This window comes from Lontra canadensis, unplaced genomic scaffold, assembly GCF_010015895.1.
Source record: "Lontra canadensis isolate GAN:19392208 unplaced genomic scaffold, GSC_riverotter_1.0 scaffold60, whole genome shotgun sequence".
Classification (NCBI taxonomy): Eukaryota; Metazoa; Chordata; class Mammalia; order Carnivora; family Mustelidae; genus Lontra; species Lontra canadensis.
The window spans coordinates 11788829-11806932 of NW_022631054.1; the positions used below are offsets into that span (position 1 = coordinate 11788829).

An 18104-nucleotide genomic window follows, 5' to 3' on the forward strand; every position below is an offset into this window, starting at 1 on the left:
ACGCTTTTTACTAACTGCAAAATAGGGCTTCTCTGTGGTTTCTGAGACTTGGCTAGCTATCAGTAACTTGTACCGTACTAGCCAATCGAGGTGGACGGGGGCTGGTGGGGTAGGTAGGGAAACGGGGGCCAGGCTGGCAGAGAATGCTGAATGGATGTTCACTTGCATGCCTCTGGATTATTTAATTTACTGTTCACATGGTTCCTCTTCTCTGCTTTAGGAAGCAGGATCAGAGCAGTAGAATCCAGTGAATTGGTACACTTAAGCAGGCATGCCATTTAAATGAAGGCCATTAAACATAGTGAAAGAATTCTGGTGACCCTCTTCTACTTTTAGTCTTCAGGAAGTGTTTCGAGGCTTATTTACATTAGTTTTAAATTAGCCCCCTCCAAAAGATAACAAAAAATCTTAACTATTAGCCCTCTTGCTGCTTTCCCCCCATTTCATGCTTGCTTTGGCTGCTAAACTAAAGTTTTTGTTACTTAGAACATTATAAAGTGTGGATGCTTTGCATAGTATTATTGGTCTAATTTTGGTTCAATTCCATCAAGATGTATAAGCCTCTAATTAGCAATTACATAATTGGCACGTCTGACTTGAGTTGTACTGTAATTTGAGGATTCTGCTGTCTGTAAGGCTCATCTAATGTTGGTATTAATAACCACAGGTATATTCCAGTTAATGGTTACCACTTCGTGTAATTGACAGACTAAGGGTTCTGTTTAGTTTTAGATTTTCAAAGACCCACCATCAGTATTTGCAGCTCATTCTGGTAAACTACATTCTGCATTCTACCTATGTGCATGTCGTTGCACTCCAGCCAGCACAGGCATGGTAACCAGAAGTGAATTGGCTAAATGGTAGCACCATTGGGCTGCTTGTTGGGTTTTAGGAGTTCTTTATGGAAAAAGCACAGAACTGAATTCTTTAATTTTTAAAAAAATGCCATGTCTTAATCTTTAATGATAGTGATTAAAGATAAAAAGTTCTGCTGGCTCTTAAAAGTTGGACTTTATAATAATAAGCTACAGTAATAGTAATACTAATAATAAGCTATAGTAGAGAGGTCCTAGTTCTCCAGTTCAAAAACTATTCAATTGGATCATAAGCAGCATTGTTATAACTCTCCCATGCACATTATTTTTTATTCCAAAATACTATGTAGTAGGTAGTATTATTCCACTTACAGCCATGAGGAAATAGAGGCTTAGGGGGTTATGTTACTTGTTCAGGGTCAAACACTGTAAGTCATAGTACTAGACTCAGACCCTAGATCTGATAGGAATGTAAGTTCTTCCCAAGCCTACCTCACAGTGAGGAAGGTGACTTTATATCTCCTCCCTTAGCCCACCTCTTATCAGTAACTTTCTGGTCACTACTGATTGATTGACTGACTGACTGACTTATTTATTTAGAGACTTATTTATTTGAGAGAGGAAAAAAAAAACAGTACTTATAAAAGCACTTTTATAAGTGGGGGCTTGGGTGGCTCAGTTGGTTGGGCAACTGCCTTCGGTGCGGGTCATGATTCTGGAGTCCCAGGATTGAGTCCCACATCGGGCTCCCTGCTCGGGTAGTCTGTTTCTCCCTCTGAGCTCTCCCCTCTCATGGTCTCTCTCTCTCTCTCTCTCTCTCAAATAAATAAATAAAATCTTAAAAAAAAAAAGCCTAGGGATCATCAGTTGCATTTTTTTAAAGTATGTGCCCTGGTTACCATGCTACTCACAAAGAAGGTACAGTTTTCCATATTTTACAAATGAAGAAATGGCAGAAAGACCTTAAGAATTACTTAAAGCAAATTTGCCAATAAGGGGAGGGCTGAGGTAACCCAAACCTTCTGGCTCTAAGGCCTAAACTTTGACTCTCTGTGCTCTATTCCTCTATATGTGGCAGCATTAGCCTGCAAAAGTCTCACATTTGGTTTTCTCTCTCTCTCCTTTTTAAAAAAAATCTTATTTTTTAAAAAAGATTTTGACAGTGAGAGAGGGAATGTAAGCAAGGGGAGAGGGAGATGTAGGCTTCCTGTTGAGCAGGCTTGATCCCAGGAGCCTGGGGTCATGACCTGAGCTGAAAGTAGACGCTTACCGACCGAGCCATCCAGGCACGCCTAAATTTTATTTTTAAGAACTCTACACCCAATGTGGGGCTCAAACCCACAACCTCGAGATCAAGAGTCACATGTTCGGGGTGCCTGGGTGGCTCAGTCTGGGTTAAGCCTCTGCCTTCAGCTCAGGTCATGATCTCAGGGTCCTAGGATCAAGCCTCACATTGGGCTCTCTGGTCGGCGGGCAGCCTGCTTCCTCCTCTCTCTGCCTGCCTCTCTGACTACTTGTGATCTCTTTGTCAAATAAATAAAAAGAAAGAGTCACATGCTCTACCGACTTAGCCAGTTAGGCACCCCAGAGGTTTTCTCTTAAAATCCCATTTCCTACCACCTCTCAGGCCGTCCATAGCCCTAATAAAGATAAATGGTCTGACTGGTAAGTGAACAGAGTTTTTAAATTGTAGGCACAGAGCTTGGCCATGCTTAGACAGACTGTACTGGTCAATCTGTAGTGTTTACCTGACTTAACACTGTTAAGTGCTAGAATACCCAGAGAATCAGCAGAGATTGTCTTTGTCTTTAGGAGGAGTTTTTCTTTTGTGCTATTTTATGCCCTTAACTTTTGAATAGGCAACAAATCAGAGAAATGATATAAAACTGTTTCCCTTTTTCCAAGGGATGGTAATAGGCATGATACAAAGAAGATTCCATTTTCAAAGAAGCTTGGAAAATATTTTAACAGATCACTGCACGTAGGATATCAGGGCATTCCCATTAATACCTGGGTATAGGTTACTAGGTTGGAAAGTGTTTTTTAAAGTAATGGCTTCCTCATTAACTTCACTTTTTCTTCACCCTTTCATGAAGGTAGTATAGATTTCTCAAGGGAAACCAGTATTTTCCTCAGATTATCGTAAGAATTTTAATTTAAAAATTTGATTTAATAAAACAGGTTTTATGGCAAATTAGATGTCACCTGGCATTCTGGTATGCGTAGGAACAGATAGCAGATAATTTAAGAATACAGAATAACAATACATGTTTTGTCAGTTTTTCCTACAATCAGGAAGGTAAAATGTTTGTTTCATAGATTCACCCGTCTTGAGAATTCTTGAAAATGGGCCTCATTGTCAAAGTTAGTAATACCACCCATCTAGTCTGACAGAGTACTAAGTATACAGATAACTTGGAAATTTGGGTGCAGAGAGATACTGGTGTATGATGGTGGGTATTTATTTCAGAAGCACTAAATTACATGGTTAACAGGGGAAAAGTGAGTCATTTGATAAAAACCGTTTGCTATAGAGGTCAATTAACTTGTAACTGATTCTTAGAGGATTTTTTTTTTTTTTTTTTTAAAGTAATGTCTACATGCAGCTTGGGGCTAGAACTTACAACACTGAGATGAAGAATTGCGTGCTCCATCAACCAAGCCAGCCAGGCACCCTTCTTACAGGACTTTAGATTGTCTTACTCATTTTATAATGTTTAGGAATTTTCTGTGCCTGTGCCCATTCTAAAGCAGTATTGCTGAATATAAAAGTCTTAGACTGACTTAATGTCTCTGAGGCCTAATTGCATATTTATGTTCCCATAATAGCTTGTCAGGAGACAGTATTTGAGCTCTTTTGCTTGTGTTAAAAATATTTGATGAAAGATGGCAGAGGTAGGCACAGTATACCCAATTCAAGAATTGTTACGTGCCCCCAAAAGCCCATTTTTAATTACATGACGTTCTGAACTTTTAACTGGCGCATAGAGCTGTTTATTAGCAGCCTGTCCTTAATGGCAGTTGACTTGTGAACGTATGTCAGTATGGTGAAATAGAGTGTCAATATGGCTGCAGATTTTAACATTACACTGGAGTAAAACAATTGGTCATGGTACTGCTCACTCAATTCTGTACATGCTAGAGCTGGCTGGAGTCTGTGGCATGCTCATTGGTGAGAGTTGGTAAGGACTACGCTTTTCTTTCCACAGCTGTGTTGTGGGAAAGCTAGTCTCTTGAGCATTCTTGCTCTGAACAGACTGGGGTAATTTAACTTTTTGTGCTTTCTCAGCGTGTTAGTGTTATATAACAAATGGCTGCTTAAAGACACCAGGAACACTGAGTTCTCCAACTGCTTCTGGCTAAGTAGATTGGAGCTTCTAGCAAATAAAATACTACAGTAGCTAATCGGTCTTGATCTGAATGATCCAGATTGACTTTTCTTAGAAGAGAAACGGCCTTCGGATCACCGAAGGTGTAAACCACAGACACTCTGGAAGATTATAGAATCTAAATCTAGGTTATACTTGAAATAGACTGTAATTATTGGCTTAATATTTATATTCAGCTCAAATATTAACTGATGGCGTCTGGCCTGTTCTACCTCAGAATATAGGTTGACAGGCATTTATTGGGATCTTTGACTAGTTAGAAGGAAGATATCCTTAGTATTCTCAGTACTGAGGAATTTTTGCTTGCAGAAACTGAAGGCTCAGAAGAGGAGGATAAAGAAAATGACAAGGCTGAAGAAACACCAAATGAATCACTTCTTGAAAATAAGGTAAATTATTAATTGTTCAGTATCATCATCTGCTTTCTTAGTGTAGGACTGTAGCTTACTTGATTATCATAGTCATTTCTTGGTTAGGGACTGGGGACTCCCTATTCGTGCCTAGAATACACAGATCCATTTAATCTGAGGATGTTAGAATGGGACCCACCATGTCACTTTAGATTTCTATCACTGACATAAGGTGATGACTTGGGATAGAAGGATTATAGGGACCCATTCTGTAGATTTTAGGGAGGAAGTCCAAATTTTAAGTCATATATCATGTGGTTGTTTTTTTTTTAAGCTGTGTTATATTATACATTTAGATTTGTGATCTGAAGATGTGCCTATCTTATACTTCTGCCTAATGATTTGGATATACTTTTTAGTCTCCTCAAGAAAATGAAGAGGAGGAGATCGGGAATCTAGAGCTTGCCTGGGATATGTTGGATTTAGCAAAGATAATTTTTAAAAGGTAACACTTTTTGATGTTTCTAGGCTCAGGTTGGGAGTTTGGAGCTTGGAAGTAGAGTATCGGTTAGGTTTGGACAAACGCTATTAAGGTTTCTGATCATCTTTTCCTTCTTTCAGGCAAGAAACAAAGGAAGCTCAGCTTTATGCTGCACAGGCCCATCTTAAACTTGGAGAAGTTAGTGTTGAATCTGGTAATAACATTTTCCATTCTACTCTTTCCTTTAATGTGTGTCCCTCCCCCTGCAGTTCTTCCTCTAATTCCTTAAAATTCCGCTTCATCGATTTTCAGTGGTGGGCAGTTGGCTTTAAAAAAAGATTTATTGGGGCGCCTGGGTGGCTCAGTGGGTTAAGCCTCTGCCTTCTGCTCAGGTCATGATCTCTGCTCAGCGGGGAGCCTACTTCCCTTCCTCTCTCTCTGCCTACTGCCTGTCAAATAAATAAATAAAATCTTAAAAAGTAAAAAAAGATTTATTAGATAAATAATAATTATTATTTTAAATTAATTTTATTTATTATAAAGCACGAGTAGGGGGAGGGGCTGAGGGAGAGGGCGAAGCAGGCTCCCTGCTGAGCAAGGAGTCTGATGTGGAGCTCTATCCCTGGACTGTGAGATCATGACCTGAGCTGAAGGCAGATGCTTAACTGACTGAGCCACCCTAGCACCCTTGGCAGTTGGCTTTAAAAGGAGAGTGGGTTTGGGTTCCTATAGTTCCTACAGTAGTGAAGAATTTCTTCTGAAATTTCTTCAGTAGGGATTCCCCACCCTCCGCTCCACACACCCCCCGCCCCGCCGTTAGGTACTTGTATAGTCCAGCATCCTGCAGATGCTACAAAGAAAATGTAATTTAGAACAGGAGAGCAGGGGTGCCTCGGTGGCTTAGTCATTAAGCGGCTGCCTTTGGCTCAAGTCATGGTACCAGAGTCCTGGGATTGAGCCCCACATACGGCTCCCTGCTAGGCAGGAAGCCTGCTTCTCCCTCTCCTGCTTCCCTTGCTTGTGTTCGCTCTCTTGGTATGTCTCTGTCAAATAAAATCTTTAAAAAATAAAAAGAAAACAGGAGAGCATTCCTATAGAATGGTCTAGAATTTAGAAGTATTATATATTAAGTGCTGTCCATTTGCTTGCTGTTCTTTTTCCCTTCATTAGAGAATTATGTCCAAGCTGTGGAGGAGTTCCAGGCTTGCTTAAACCTGCAGGAGGAGTACCTGGAAGCCCACGATCGGCTCCTTGCAGAGACCCATTACCAGCTGGGCTTGGCCTATGGGTACAACTCTCAGTATGACGAGGCGGTGGCACAGTTCAGCAAATCTATTGAAGTCATTGAGAAAAGAATGGGTGAGTGAGCATCAGCTGCTTGACGATAAGCTTGACTGGCTCCAGCCCGACAGTATTAGGACAAAATGGATCCTTTGGTGGCAACCGTTACTGATCACTTCAGCCTGTTCTTTGTAGCTGTACTAAGTGAGCAGATGAAGGAGGCTGAAGGATCATCTACTGAATATGAGAAGGAAATTGAGGAGCTGAAGGAACTGCTACCTGAAATTAGAGAGAAGATAGAAGATGCAAAGGAGTCCCAGCGCAGTGGGAATGTAGCTGAATTGGCTCTGAAAGCGACTCTGGTTGGTTTGGTTTCCTTTTAAAGTTTTGATTATAGCATGTTCGATACTGTTGGAAGGCATCATGGTATCGTGTTCTATTAGTCTAGGAACCATGATACGGTTTCCAGGGAGTTGGTGGTTAGGAGGAATGATCTAGTTTCCCTATCCAGTAGTATAATGCTTAAGAGAATACACTCTGGAGCCAGACTGGTTTTAAGTGCTGTTTCTGCTACTTGTTAGTGTGACCATGGGCGTGTTCCTTAATGTTTCTTTGCCTTAGTTGACTCATCTTTAAAACGGGGATAGTATCTGTATGTTAAAATACTTCTGACAGTACAAATGGTATTTGCTTAACAAATGTAAGCTATTATTATCATCTCTGAGAACTCCTCTGTATAGATAGCAAGATGCTGAGTGGCTGCTGGAATGTCAGGGAGCTTTCTACGCCACAGGTGATAAGATATGGATGGGTTAATTTAATATTTACACTGTGCCTAAGCCCCCGGTTTGGGGGTGGCCCGTGCAGGTAGAGGGGGTGGATGATACTGCTGGTATGTGGAGGCCCACTAGTATTTGAGGTCTTGGTCAGCTGTTTGGTAGGCAACAATGAGAACAAGGTGAGTGACAATGGTAGGCAGCTGTTGTGGGTGTGTAGGTGACCTGGTGGGTTCTGTCTTGGGACCCACTTGGGTCTGTCACCTCCCGCACAGGTGGAGAGCTCTACTTCAGGTTTCACTCCTAGTGGAGGAGGCACTTCAGTCTCCATGGTGAGTATTCAAGAGATTTTTGTCACTTAGTATTCGGCCTGTGTGTGTCCTACGTAGTCATACATTACTAACAGAGTCCTTTTTGTCAAGGTTGCCAGTAGAAAACCAGCAGATGGTGCTTCCTCATCAAATTGTGTGACCGATATCTCCCACCTTGTCAGAAAGAAGGTAAATCTACATGTGGTCATTTTCTATTTTCTTTCCAGTCTGCTTTTTGTTGTTTTGTTGTTTTGTTTTCCCTCAAATGACACACCAGGTATACATTCCCTAATATTTGGTGAATAAGACATTCATTTGGCAAAGTTGGTGAGGATTTCAAGTGAAGGTAGTTTTCACTTGAGTATGTTTTCTAACTGTTTTCCAGGCCTCTTTTGGCCCAGGACTGTCAGGAAAGCTTCTGAGAATTGGTTAGATCAGCTCTTCTTGGGAAGCTGGCAGGTTTTCCTTGATAGTAGTTGTTCAGCAGCAGACCTGCTGATACTTAAACTCTTGTGGCATCCCATCTTCTGCCTATAATTAGAGTCGTTTTTTCCTCTTGTGGGAGACTGTTTCCTTATTCACAAACTTGGGGTTTGGTTACTATTCAGATCTACTCCTCACCCTTCCCCTAGAGAGGCTAGACTGGTATGTTGTGGCTGACCAATTTATTGTACCGAGCACAGGTTGGCGTGTTTCCTGTGGCCAAGGGCGAGACCTTGAGAGGCATGGGTCCTGATGTCGGGATCTTCGCACCATGGGGTGGCAGCAGAGGGGGAGGAGAGGAGTGATGGGCTTTTAAAGTTTTGCAGTACTTTGAAAAAACTCGGCACATTTGTGAAGCCTTCCCAATTCTATCTTCAGAGGAAACCAGAGGAAGAGAGTCCCCAAAAAGATGATGCAAAGAAAGCCAAACAAGAGCTGGAGGTGAATGGAGGCAGTGGGGATGCCGTCTCCAGTGGAAATGAAGTTTCAGAAAACATGGAGGAGGAGGTGGGCAGTTAAGAGGGCTTGGACTCTTGGCTTATTTCCCCTTGTTCTCAGGGCCTGGGAAACTAGTCGTCCTAAGTGCATGTTTCTCACCTTGAGCCTATTTGGATTACTTGAATGCAACCCTCATAGAAACAGTGTGCAGGAAACTGGTTTTGGAATGTGGGATGTCTCACTGACGAATGGAAGCTATATACATACCACAGGTCCTGCTTTAATGAATGTATGAGAAGGCGCTTAATTGGGAAGACCATTCGGTTATTTCTGCTTGCTCCCCTTCCAAGTAATGTGTGAACATTGGCTCTGTCAGCCCTGTTAGACTTTCGGAAATGGCCTTACATTTTGTGGTAATCATCCTGTTAGGAGTGTAGGGAGCAAGGCAGGCTTTAGGAGACCTGTTCACTTTCTCTGCCTACTCGATTGTATAAGACAGAAGGGCTGAAACTAGGCTCATTTATGCCCAGGCTCCCTATTTATCTTCCAGGCTGAGAATCAGGCTGAAAGCCGGGCAGCAGTGGAGGGGACAGTGGAGGCCGGAGCTACAGTTGAAAGCACTGCATGTTAAAGAGAGGGCACAGAGCCTTCCTCCTGAGGGAAAGTTTTTGTATATAATGTATTTTTTCACTTTGGGGGGATTCTTTTTGTATAACTTCAATAAAGATTGTAAGCAAAGGTTGAGGCTTTGATGATTTTTTTCTTAAATACTGGCTGACTCTGTGCCTTGGAGCATTCTGGGTCAAAGGTACTCACCCTGCCCTTTTCTGTACTGATCTCTGTTGGGAGTTCCCATCCAAGCTCCTGTTTAATATGGAGGTGATCAAATCATGCACAGCCATCGGCCCTTTGTTTTCTAGTGGTGCTACATTTTTCCATTTTAAATACTGAACTCCACTGTCTTGCAAGCCTTCAGTGGTGCTCTTGATGGGGGCTACAGAAACAAGACTTGGTAAAGATCTTGCTGTTTCGTGCTGATACCGTTCGGTGGACTTCATGAGCTGATAACTGCCTGAGCCAGGCCTTAAGTGATAACTGTTCCCACCTAGTTTCCAGTTGAGGGTCAGTAGTTCTGGAAAAAGAACTCTGAGAGAGAGACTGGACACTTTGGATGTGGTTGGAAGAATTCGTGGGGAGGCTGGCTGGTGGAGTTTTGCTTTCTGTACAGAAGGGCTGAAATATATCTTATAACTTGAATCCAAATTGTTACCCATCTGCAGTTTTGACTTCTCAAATAAAGATGCTAAAAAATGCTCCTGGTCTGGACTTGTGTTTAAAGATCTTTCAGTGGGATCCCGAACTACCTGAAGCATTTCAGTGTGGGATGTGGGGTTGAAAGGCAGAAATGCCCACCAGTTCTGGCTGCATAGTCAGGGTGCTGGTGCTCAGGACACCTGCACTAAAGCCATCCCACAAGGACCTCACTGATGGACAGAGTGCACCCAAAGTGCTGCCTGAGCTGCCTCAGCCTTGACCCTTAGTTAAGTTACTGTTTGGGTCTGAATTCCAAACTGTGTCTGCCCTATATGACCTCAGGGGATTTGGTAATTCTGACTACCCAGAGGGCTACTTCGCTGCACTAGGTAGACAGTAGTAGGTCAGAATCTGCCGTTTTGAATAGCCAATGTCAGGCCGTTTTCCAGTTGATATATTGTTTCCTAAATAGATAGCAGAGAAAATGGTTGGAATTCTGGGCTGGTTATGGTAACTCATGGCTGTAGGACCTCTCGCTTTGAACTTCCTGAAGATAGATGCCCTAGATGCTAAAGTCCTAAGGATTTTAGGTCTTTGATTAAAAGGTTGGCACTGGGTTCTGGCACTGGGACCCAATATCAAATTTCAGCCATATTTTACATGTGACCCTCTATAATTGTGGAAGGTATGGGAGCTCCTAGTTCAGTGGGGACATTTATAGTCTGGAAAGGCTTCCCAGAGGATGTCCTGAACGAAGTGTGGCAACAAGATGGGCTTTAGCCCCCCACCCCCCAAAAAGAAATTGATGATGTTCCTTTAACAAATTAAAGAGTGCCCCCTGCTTTTAAAGAATTCATATTCCAGGCAATACTGAAAATACCCAATATCCATTTAATCCTCACATCCATTTTATAACTGATAAAGGCCAAGTATTTGTGGAAGGTGGCAAAGCTATGGTTGGATCTCCTATCTTGAGCTTGTATCTGGTGTTTGCTTCTAGACCCTCCGAGAACGTGGAGTAGTAAAGCTGCAGGTCTGGCAACAAATCCTAGTTCTGAGCCTCTTAAGCTACTCATGCCCACCCACATTCTCCTAGACTCAGGAAGCCGGCGGTGGTGGTCAAAACCGTGATGAGGGCCCAAACCATCTATCCTTTACTCTGCTGCTGAGGGGGCTCTTCAGGAGGAGGGGGGTCAACAAAGCCAGCTTTTGGGGCAAGGAAGCTTGCTTCCAGTGAAGGTGAGCTGGACATCTGTGGAATAGGGAGAAGTGTATCTTTAGCAAGTGGTTTATATCTTAACTACCTAAGGTAAACCAAGTCAGCCTCACTGTGCAGCTCTGATTTCCTCATCTGTTTACATAGTCTGCCTAACACATGTATGATAGTTAAAGGAGTTAATTCACAGAAATAGCTTGGAACATGCTATTGACCATTTGACCATGCCAGTCACACTGCGGTATCCCTAGTGCTAGGTGAGCCCTCACCGGAGGTGGGTACTGGTACTCCTGGGCACTTGCGGGATTGATCTCTGCCAGTGTCTGGACACCTGCGTCTCTTGCATTAACCAGTCGCAGAAAGAGCTCAGCCTGACCTACCTGGAGAGAGAGGACATGGTACTGCGTCTATACCTGGAGGGGAGGAGATCCAGTCCCTGTCCTCCACACTTACCTGGGGAATCCCATTCAGCTGCCCAAGGCTAAGGCTGGGGTCCAGAGGAAGGGCCCGAAGTGGAAGGCGCCAACGGCCACTTAACACCCTTTGCTCCCGGTCAAATAGCACTAGTGAGGCCCAAGCCTTTGGCTGTGGTTCCCTAGTCCATGCCAGTCCCTGCCAGGCCTGTAGCTCACAGACCAGGGATACTGATGCTGAAGGTGGCAGCCTAGAACAACCAACACAAGACATCAAAAGCCAGAACTGTTCTTTCCTTGGACAGCTCTCAGCCAGTGGACCTATATATAGATGGGGAAACTCAGCAGGATGGGGAAAAAGATTCAATTGTGACAAAATGCATCAAAAGTCAATCAATCTCCATCTACTGACCTGGGTACAGGCTGCCTGCTGGCAAGGATGGCACAATTGCCCACGGGCCCAGGAGCTGGAGGTGGGGGCAAGCAAAGGGCTGGGGGCAATGCCGTGGCTCCTCCTGTGTCCTGTCCATCTCGGGTCAAGCCAGTCATTAGTTGCACCCAAATCCAAGTGGCCTCAAGGCCCCGAAGGAAGTCATAGAAAATGACCAGCCCAGCCCTGAAGAACACAGGTTTCAGCTGCCATCTATACAACCCCCAACTCCTCTGAAACCTATCCCCTCAGCCTTGCCCCTCACCCCATCAGTTCCCCAACCCTAGCTCTTCCTAGTGTGTCTGCTTAATCAGAAGATGACCCAGTGATGACCAAGTCACAGAGAATGTCAAAGGAGGGAGCAGGCCTCACCCAGGGTCATAGGGTGCAGGGCCCAGAACGTCAGAGGCTGGCAGAAGGAAGTATGGATCCAGACCTAGGTTCTTGGTCATGGTTCCAGGAACCTGCAGCTGTAGGTGGGGAAAGAGTTGACTTGGGAAAAGCCTCCTTGGTGCCCATGCTTCCCCAACTACACAAAACAGAGCAGTTCTGGCCCCAGCTCCTGGGTCCTCACAGCCTCTTCTGTGCCACTCAATAGGATGCCTGTGGAGTGTGGAAGGGGCGGCAGAGGAGGAGCCACCGGCGGCGGGAGGCTCGGGGGATCTTCCCTCCTTCTCAGGCATGGGCTGGGATTCACCAAAGTTCGAGGCTCCGTAGGCCCTGGGACCAGAGTTAAGAGTAGGGCATCTCTGAGCAGGACGCGGCAAGAACAGGGCTGAGACAAACTTTCCCTGAGAGCCGGACCCACATGCAGGGACACCTGGAGATGCACGAGGGCAGGAACGGACAGGGCACAAACGCGCCTCATACCCCAGGCACGGCCCCTCTAACCCCTTCCTCTGCACTCAGCCTGCTGGGGAGAGCTAGGTGGTGTAGGACAAGGGTGCTCGCTGACCCCAGGACGCAGGGCCTGCACCCCTCTGCATCTGTAAGGCCAGGATTTCTGCCTCCAAGCGCCGGTTTTCGGTTTCCACTACTAGAAGCTCCCCCAGGGCGGCACCTGCCCCCTTTCCTGCAACGAAAAAGTCCGACCTGCCACCTCCAACCTCTGGTAACCAGCTGTGCAATTCTGAGAATTCCAGCTTTAGGTCTCTATGGACAAGGCCGGACTTGTCAGGTAACATTCTAGCCATTGCCACAAAGACCTCCCAGGTTTTCCACCTTCAGGTGGTCCCCATGCCAAAAACCCCCCCCCCCCCCCACGCCCCTCCCTCCCTCCGCCAGTTCAACCGCCCTTTTCTCCTCCCAGAATTAAGACCACCGCTTCGGAGAGGCCCTCTTGTTCACCTCTGCGGGTCCGCAACCGCCGCAACTCCAGTGCTGATGCCTCCACCTGCAACTGACAGATCTGGCCCAGAACGCCGGGGTTCCGGCCCCCGCCTCGAACGTAGGCCTCTCGCAGGGCCCTAGGGAGGGAGCAGGGGACAAAAATGCAGCAGCGTCTTTCCAGGACGGATCAGCGCTTCGCCCTTGCCGGTCCGGGTCCGGGACCTCACCCGATCTCGGCAGCCAGAGTCCCTGGGTTGGCCCGCAACACCGGACAACAGAGTTCTGCCTCTCGCAGGGCGCTGAGCCGGACCCTGGGGCAAGGGTACACGCGCGCTGAGGTATTGCGGCTTCCGAGACCCGGCCTCCGGAAGCTCCGCCCCTTCCCTACCCAATGCCTGCGACCTTCCAGCTGCGTGGGCGCCTACGCCTCCCGCGTCCCGCCGCGGCTCCGCCCTCAGGTCAGGCCCCGCCCCTTCCCCCGGCCCCAGGCGGGTTCAGACGAGCTTCGAATTCGCCCGCGCCGGGTCTCACCCGGCCTCCGGTTGTAGCTGCTGAACTTGCGCCCCTAGCACTTCTAGAGCTCCCCGCGTTCGCCCGGCTTCTGCCCGGAGTTCTCGAAGCTCCCGCTCCAGACCGAAAAGGCGTGATATTCCGCCCCGGGTCTGGGCCAAACCTTGGAGGCGTTGGCTCAGTTCTGAGGCATTAAGGGACGGAGTCGCAATGGGTCGGACAAACTCAAAGCCAAGGGGTTAGGGCAGGGAGGGCCCGTTATCCCCCGTCCCTTTCCCTCACCCTCACTGCGTCTCTCCAGGGCCCAGCTCTGTGACTCCGTCTCCGCCACCTGCTTTGCATGAGTTCCCTGCAGCGCCCGAAGCCGCTCGCTGGGGCTTCCAGCAGCTTCGTGGGTGCTTCGAGTCTGCGCCTGGGTCTGGTTCCGGGGCCCTTCTAATCCCCTGGGTACCTCTGTTATCCAAGGTCGCATTTCCTGTAGGTACAGCCGCAGTGTTCGGGGTAATCTGACCCGTGATCTGCATGATCAGTAGATTTAGGGAGGATGCTAAATTTCCAAATGGGGAAAGTCTGGAGTACCTCTTCTGTTAGCTTCTTAAGAGCCAATTTGCTGGCCTCCTGGTCTGGGAGGCCCTGGTGGTCTTGTGGCACTACCTGGCGACAGGACAGGGCGTGGGGTGAAGAAAACTGAGGCTCAGAGTTGCTTGAATACCCACCCATGTGGCCATGGAGGCAGCCCTTTTGAGAGGTGGCCTCCTGGTGTTACCTCTTGGGTCAGACGGCCAATGCAGAAACGCTGAGTGTGGGTGGCCAACAGCGTCCAGGAGCGGAAAACCATGTCACAGGACCCACAGGACAGGAGCCCCGGCTCCCCAGAATAGGAGGCCATGCGATGGGACCCCTTTCCTGACACGCCAGCCAAGACCTGCAAGAGACAGGACAGAGAGCAGGGGAAAGGGAGAGAAGGATGAAACAAAGCCAGAGACAGAGGGAGGAAAGGCCAAGTTTGCTGAGTTTACATGATTAAGTTTATGTTTGGGGAGGAGACTTAGCTCCCTGGGCAGCAACCACAGGTCTAGGCAGGTCCAGAGCACGGGTGGGGAAAGGCTGATCACCTTTGGGAGGAGCCCCTGGCTTGAAAAAGCGTCACAAAGTCGCTCCACTGCATTACATGAGCATGTGCAAGTCCTTTGACCACATCTTGGTTTCTCTGCTGATGTAAAGGGGAACAAACAGCTGCATCCCAGACTAGCTGGGCCCCTCGCACATACTCCCCCTCACCCCATCACTGGTTATTCAACAGTCCGGCAGGGAAGTATCATTTTGTTCATTCTTGTTCTGCCCAAGTGAACATTACCGAAGTTAAGTGTTCTCCGTTCTAGGGAACACCTGGGAGAGGAAGCCTTCTGCCCTTTTAGGCTTTGTCAGGAAACTTGTCTTCCCCCTAGGCTGAAAAGCCTTCCCTTGTACTGTGGCCCTTGGGAAGCAACCACAGCTTTTGCATAACCAAAGTCACACCAAGGCTGACAGCTTTTCCCTCACCCCATTCCTGTTTGGAGTTTTGTCTGGAGAGGGAAGATAATTAGCACAGCCCAAGGAATGAAAGTTCTGAGAGAACACAATCAGATGAGAGAATCAAATATAGAAAGGTAGCCCTTCATTCGAGACAGGGCAGGGGACTTTTGTGCTGATCGAATCTCTGCCACCTCCCCAAATACATGCATCACCAGCAGGAGCTCTGAGCCCCATGTTTCTCCCTTAAGGGAGAAACAAACTCCCTTTTCTAAACAAGGCAGGGACTTAGGGTAGCAGCCCTCTCACCATGTGAAGGCCAAGGTGTGATCAGCAACAGGTTACAAGTGTTTCAAAGCATGTGATCTCAGCCAGCTTAATTCCAAGCAGGAAAAAGGGCACATTTTTAGAAATTTGTTCTGTGAAAGCTAGTAAGTGGCAAACTCAACCCCAAACAGGCAGGGTATCTCTATCTCAACCAATGCTTTTGCAACTTAATTCATTTTATAGTATTTCACTGATTCTAAGATGTACTTTTCCCCCCAACATTTTAACACTGATATCGAGACCGACAATTAATGGAGTATCATACCTGGCAAGTTTTCTTTTTTTTAAGATTTATTTATGAGAGAGAGAGTGAGAGAGAGAAAAGCGGACTCCTTGCTGCATAAGGAGCTGGACTAAGGCTTGATCCCACAACCCTGAGATCATGACCTGAGCCAAAATCAAAAGTCGGAAGCTTAACCAACTGAGCCACCCAGGGACCCAGCAAGTTTTCTTATTAGTACATAATGCTTCAAAAGATATATCCAATGAAATATGATACAGTTCTTATTGCTCTGTCTCAACCACCATTTCTACATGGACTGCTTGTAACCCCAGCAGAAGAGACTATGTAATTCAGTGTGGCAGACAGGGTTCCTTCCTAGCCTTTAGAATCTAGCCAATGTCATGCTGGTTTCTCTGCCTCTAGCCTCTATCCTTTCTGGAGACACAAGTTAGTTCTCTTTCTAACATGCAGTCAGGGCTGTTACTCTGCTGGTTGTCTCCCACTAGAGGACAATCCTAGACCGCTATATCCACCAGGGACCATGCACTGTAGGGATGGCCAGAGTGCCAGTGTCACTGCGTGCTTGCTTTAACTTCTACTTGTCTGTAAGATTTTGGCCTAAGGCTTCATTTTGAATATAATGGTTTATTCTCTTCCCTACTGGGCTGGGCATTCCCTGCACCCCCTGAGTCTTGCAAAATGCCTGGATGTACGGGGACAGCTGGGAAGTGTACGTTGAATGAAAAACTGTGCCTCTTCCACTGGTCACTGCTCAAACCTTTTCCCATGTTCCTGTTTAGCAGGAAAACTGAGGCACAGAATCTTCCTTGAAATATGCAAATTGGTAAATACCCAGGCAAATGAAAATCAGTTTCAGGAAGGAAACTTGGGTTTCTGATTTTATTACTGATAATTTATTGCACAAGTTTTTCTGCATCAAAAAAGTATCCGCTAAAAGGAGAAACAGTGGTGTCTGAATTCAGATTTTCCTCAGACTTCTAGAAGTATTTCCCTCAAAGAATCCACTCATCTAACTTTAAAGGAAATATACTTCTTACACAAGACAATCCAAACTGATGCAAAATATTTATTCCAAGTTAGTTATTTTATGCAGTAGTTTTCCCCTTCAACAGACTTGTGATAACCACATCTTTTAAATCTGTAAATAATGTTATCAAAATAATCTTAATCTTTGAAATCTCACAAAAATTTATATTTTACAATCCACCCTGAATATCAAGGCTGCAAGAATAACACAACATTTCCTATATCCAAATATTTTACAGCTGTACCCAAAAAAAGGAAAACAAAAGAAAGAAAAAAGAAAACCATGTATGCTTGGTTAAGGGCTAACGTTACCCGAGCAGCCAAAAATAAAATAAAATATCCAAATTATTAGCATTAATTTAATACAATTATAACTTCAATAGTCACTTTGTCATTGACAATGATTGCTTGAGCACAGGGGTGAGTGCCCCAAGGGCTGGTAGTAGAAGCTGTTGCTGCAGACCGGCGTCTCCTCTCTGCACTGCCAGCTCCCACTTGTGCGTCGCCCCATAGATACTGTGTCTGTGTGTGTGTGTATTTAAAAAATCTTTCCCATCACACAAACTTCTCTCTATTAAGCAGTAACAGGGAAGAACAACAAAAGCTAAACAACCCAATTGCTCTCTCTTTGGGATATGATTATTTTCCCTTGTGCATGAAGTATTCAACAACATAAGAAAAGGAAAAGAACGATTTCTTTTGTATACTCCCTAAACACACAAGCTGAGTTTACTGGGTCAGATTTGTGAGCATTTATATGCCTACTTCCAGGCATCGTCATCTGATGTTTCACTGCTACTGGTTTCCGTGTCCGAATCCTCAAACTCTGCTTTACGAGTGCTTCTCCAAGGGGAGAACAGGCTGGAACCACGGCTCTGCAAAAAGCCGTTCTTCCCAAAGCCATTTCTTCTCAGCTGTGGTTAGCAGGAAAAGAAAAAAGAAAACCGTCAAAAACTACACTGGCAGTGGGACCTGGAAAAGGCCGGTACTGAATTCGAGGCAGAATGTAGAAGGGGCCCTTCTGAGAGAGCCAGGATTTCTTTTTTCTTTTCTTTCTTTCTTTTTTTTTTTTTTAAAGACTTTATTTATTTGACAGAGAGAGACACAGCGAGAGAGGGAACATAAGCAGGGGGAGTGGGAGAGGGAGAAGCAGGCTCGGGTCCCAGGACCTGAGCTGAAGGCAGACGCATAATGATTGAGCCAGCCAGGTGCCCCCCACACCAAGATTTGTTATAGCTGTGCTTTTCAAACTCACAGTGCAAATCAGTCATTTACAGATCTTTTTTAAGAATGCAGATTCTGATTCAGTAGGTAGGGTTTCAGATTCTCTATTTCTACAAGTTCTCAGGTCATAACAACTGAGAGAATAGTTTTGAGTAGCAGAGTCTTTATGTCAGCTGTAATTTCTCTTTACAGGCCTTAATCCTATTGTTATTTGTGCTTTAAATAAAAATCGGAGAAGTAAAAATGTAAAGAAAATATAAATACCACCAGAATGTAAGCCTCATGAAGTTTGTAA

General features: G+C 45.7%; 3 protein-coding genes across 7 annotated transcripts in view; 1 reads left to right on the forward strand and 2 right to left on the reverse strand.

Annotated features, from left to right (window-relative positions):
• Positions 1–9066, forward strand: part of NASP (nuclear autoantigenic sperm protein) — a 47270-nt gene extending 38204 nt beyond the window's left edge. For all 4 annotated transcript variants that reach the window (XM_032877636.1, XM_032877635.1, XM_032877638.1 and 1 more), the window contains 9 exons: positions 4514–4593; positions 4974–5059; positions 5176–5249; positions 6206–6394; positions 6512–6678; positions 7368–7424; positions 7515–7592; positions 8265–8393; positions 8875–9066. In XM_032877636.1, coding sequence (XP_032733527.1) covers positions 4514–4593; positions 4974–5059; positions 5176–5249; positions 6206–6394; positions 6512–6678; positions 7368–7424; positions 7515–7592; positions 8265–8393; positions 8875–8955 — 941 coding nt within the window. In that variant the 3' untranslated portion in view covers positions 8956–9066. The remainder of the gene's footprint in view (positions 1–4513; positions 4594–4973; positions 5060–5175; positions 5250–6205; positions 6395–6511; positions 6679–7367; positions 7425–7514; positions 7593–8264; positions 8394–8874) is intronic.
• Positions 9067–10497: 1431 nt separating this feature from the next.
• On the reverse strand, positions 10498–14994 carry CCDC17 (coiled-coil domain containing 17). Its single transcript, XM_032877639.1, has 13 exons — positions 14243–14994; positions 14056–14163; positions 13759–13951; positions 13498–13660; positions 13194–13277; positions 12985–13103; positions 12593–12709; positions 12212–12357; positions 12010–12107; positions 11620–11823; positions 11248–11458; positions 11064–11174; positions 10498–10830 (listed from the first exon to the last, which is right to left on the reverse strand). Exons 1-13 carry the CDS (start codon positions 14363–14365, stop codon positions 10726–10728), a joined length of 1782 nt encoding a protein of 593 aa, XP_032733530.1. The 5' UTR covers positions 14366–14994; the 3' UTR covers positions 10498–10725.
• Positions 14995–16429: 1435 nt separating this feature from the next.
• Positions 16430–18104, reverse strand: part of GPBP1L1 (GC-rich promoter binding protein 1 like 1) — a 32862-nt gene continuing 31187 nt past the window's right edge. For both annotated transcript variants that reach the window (XM_032877642.1, XM_032877641.1), the window contains one exon: positions 16430–17499. In XM_032877642.1, the coding sequence (XP_032733533.1) occupies positions 17347–17499 (153 nt within the window). In that variant the 3' untranslated portion in view covers positions 16430–17346. The remainder of the gene's footprint in view (positions 17500–18104) is intronic.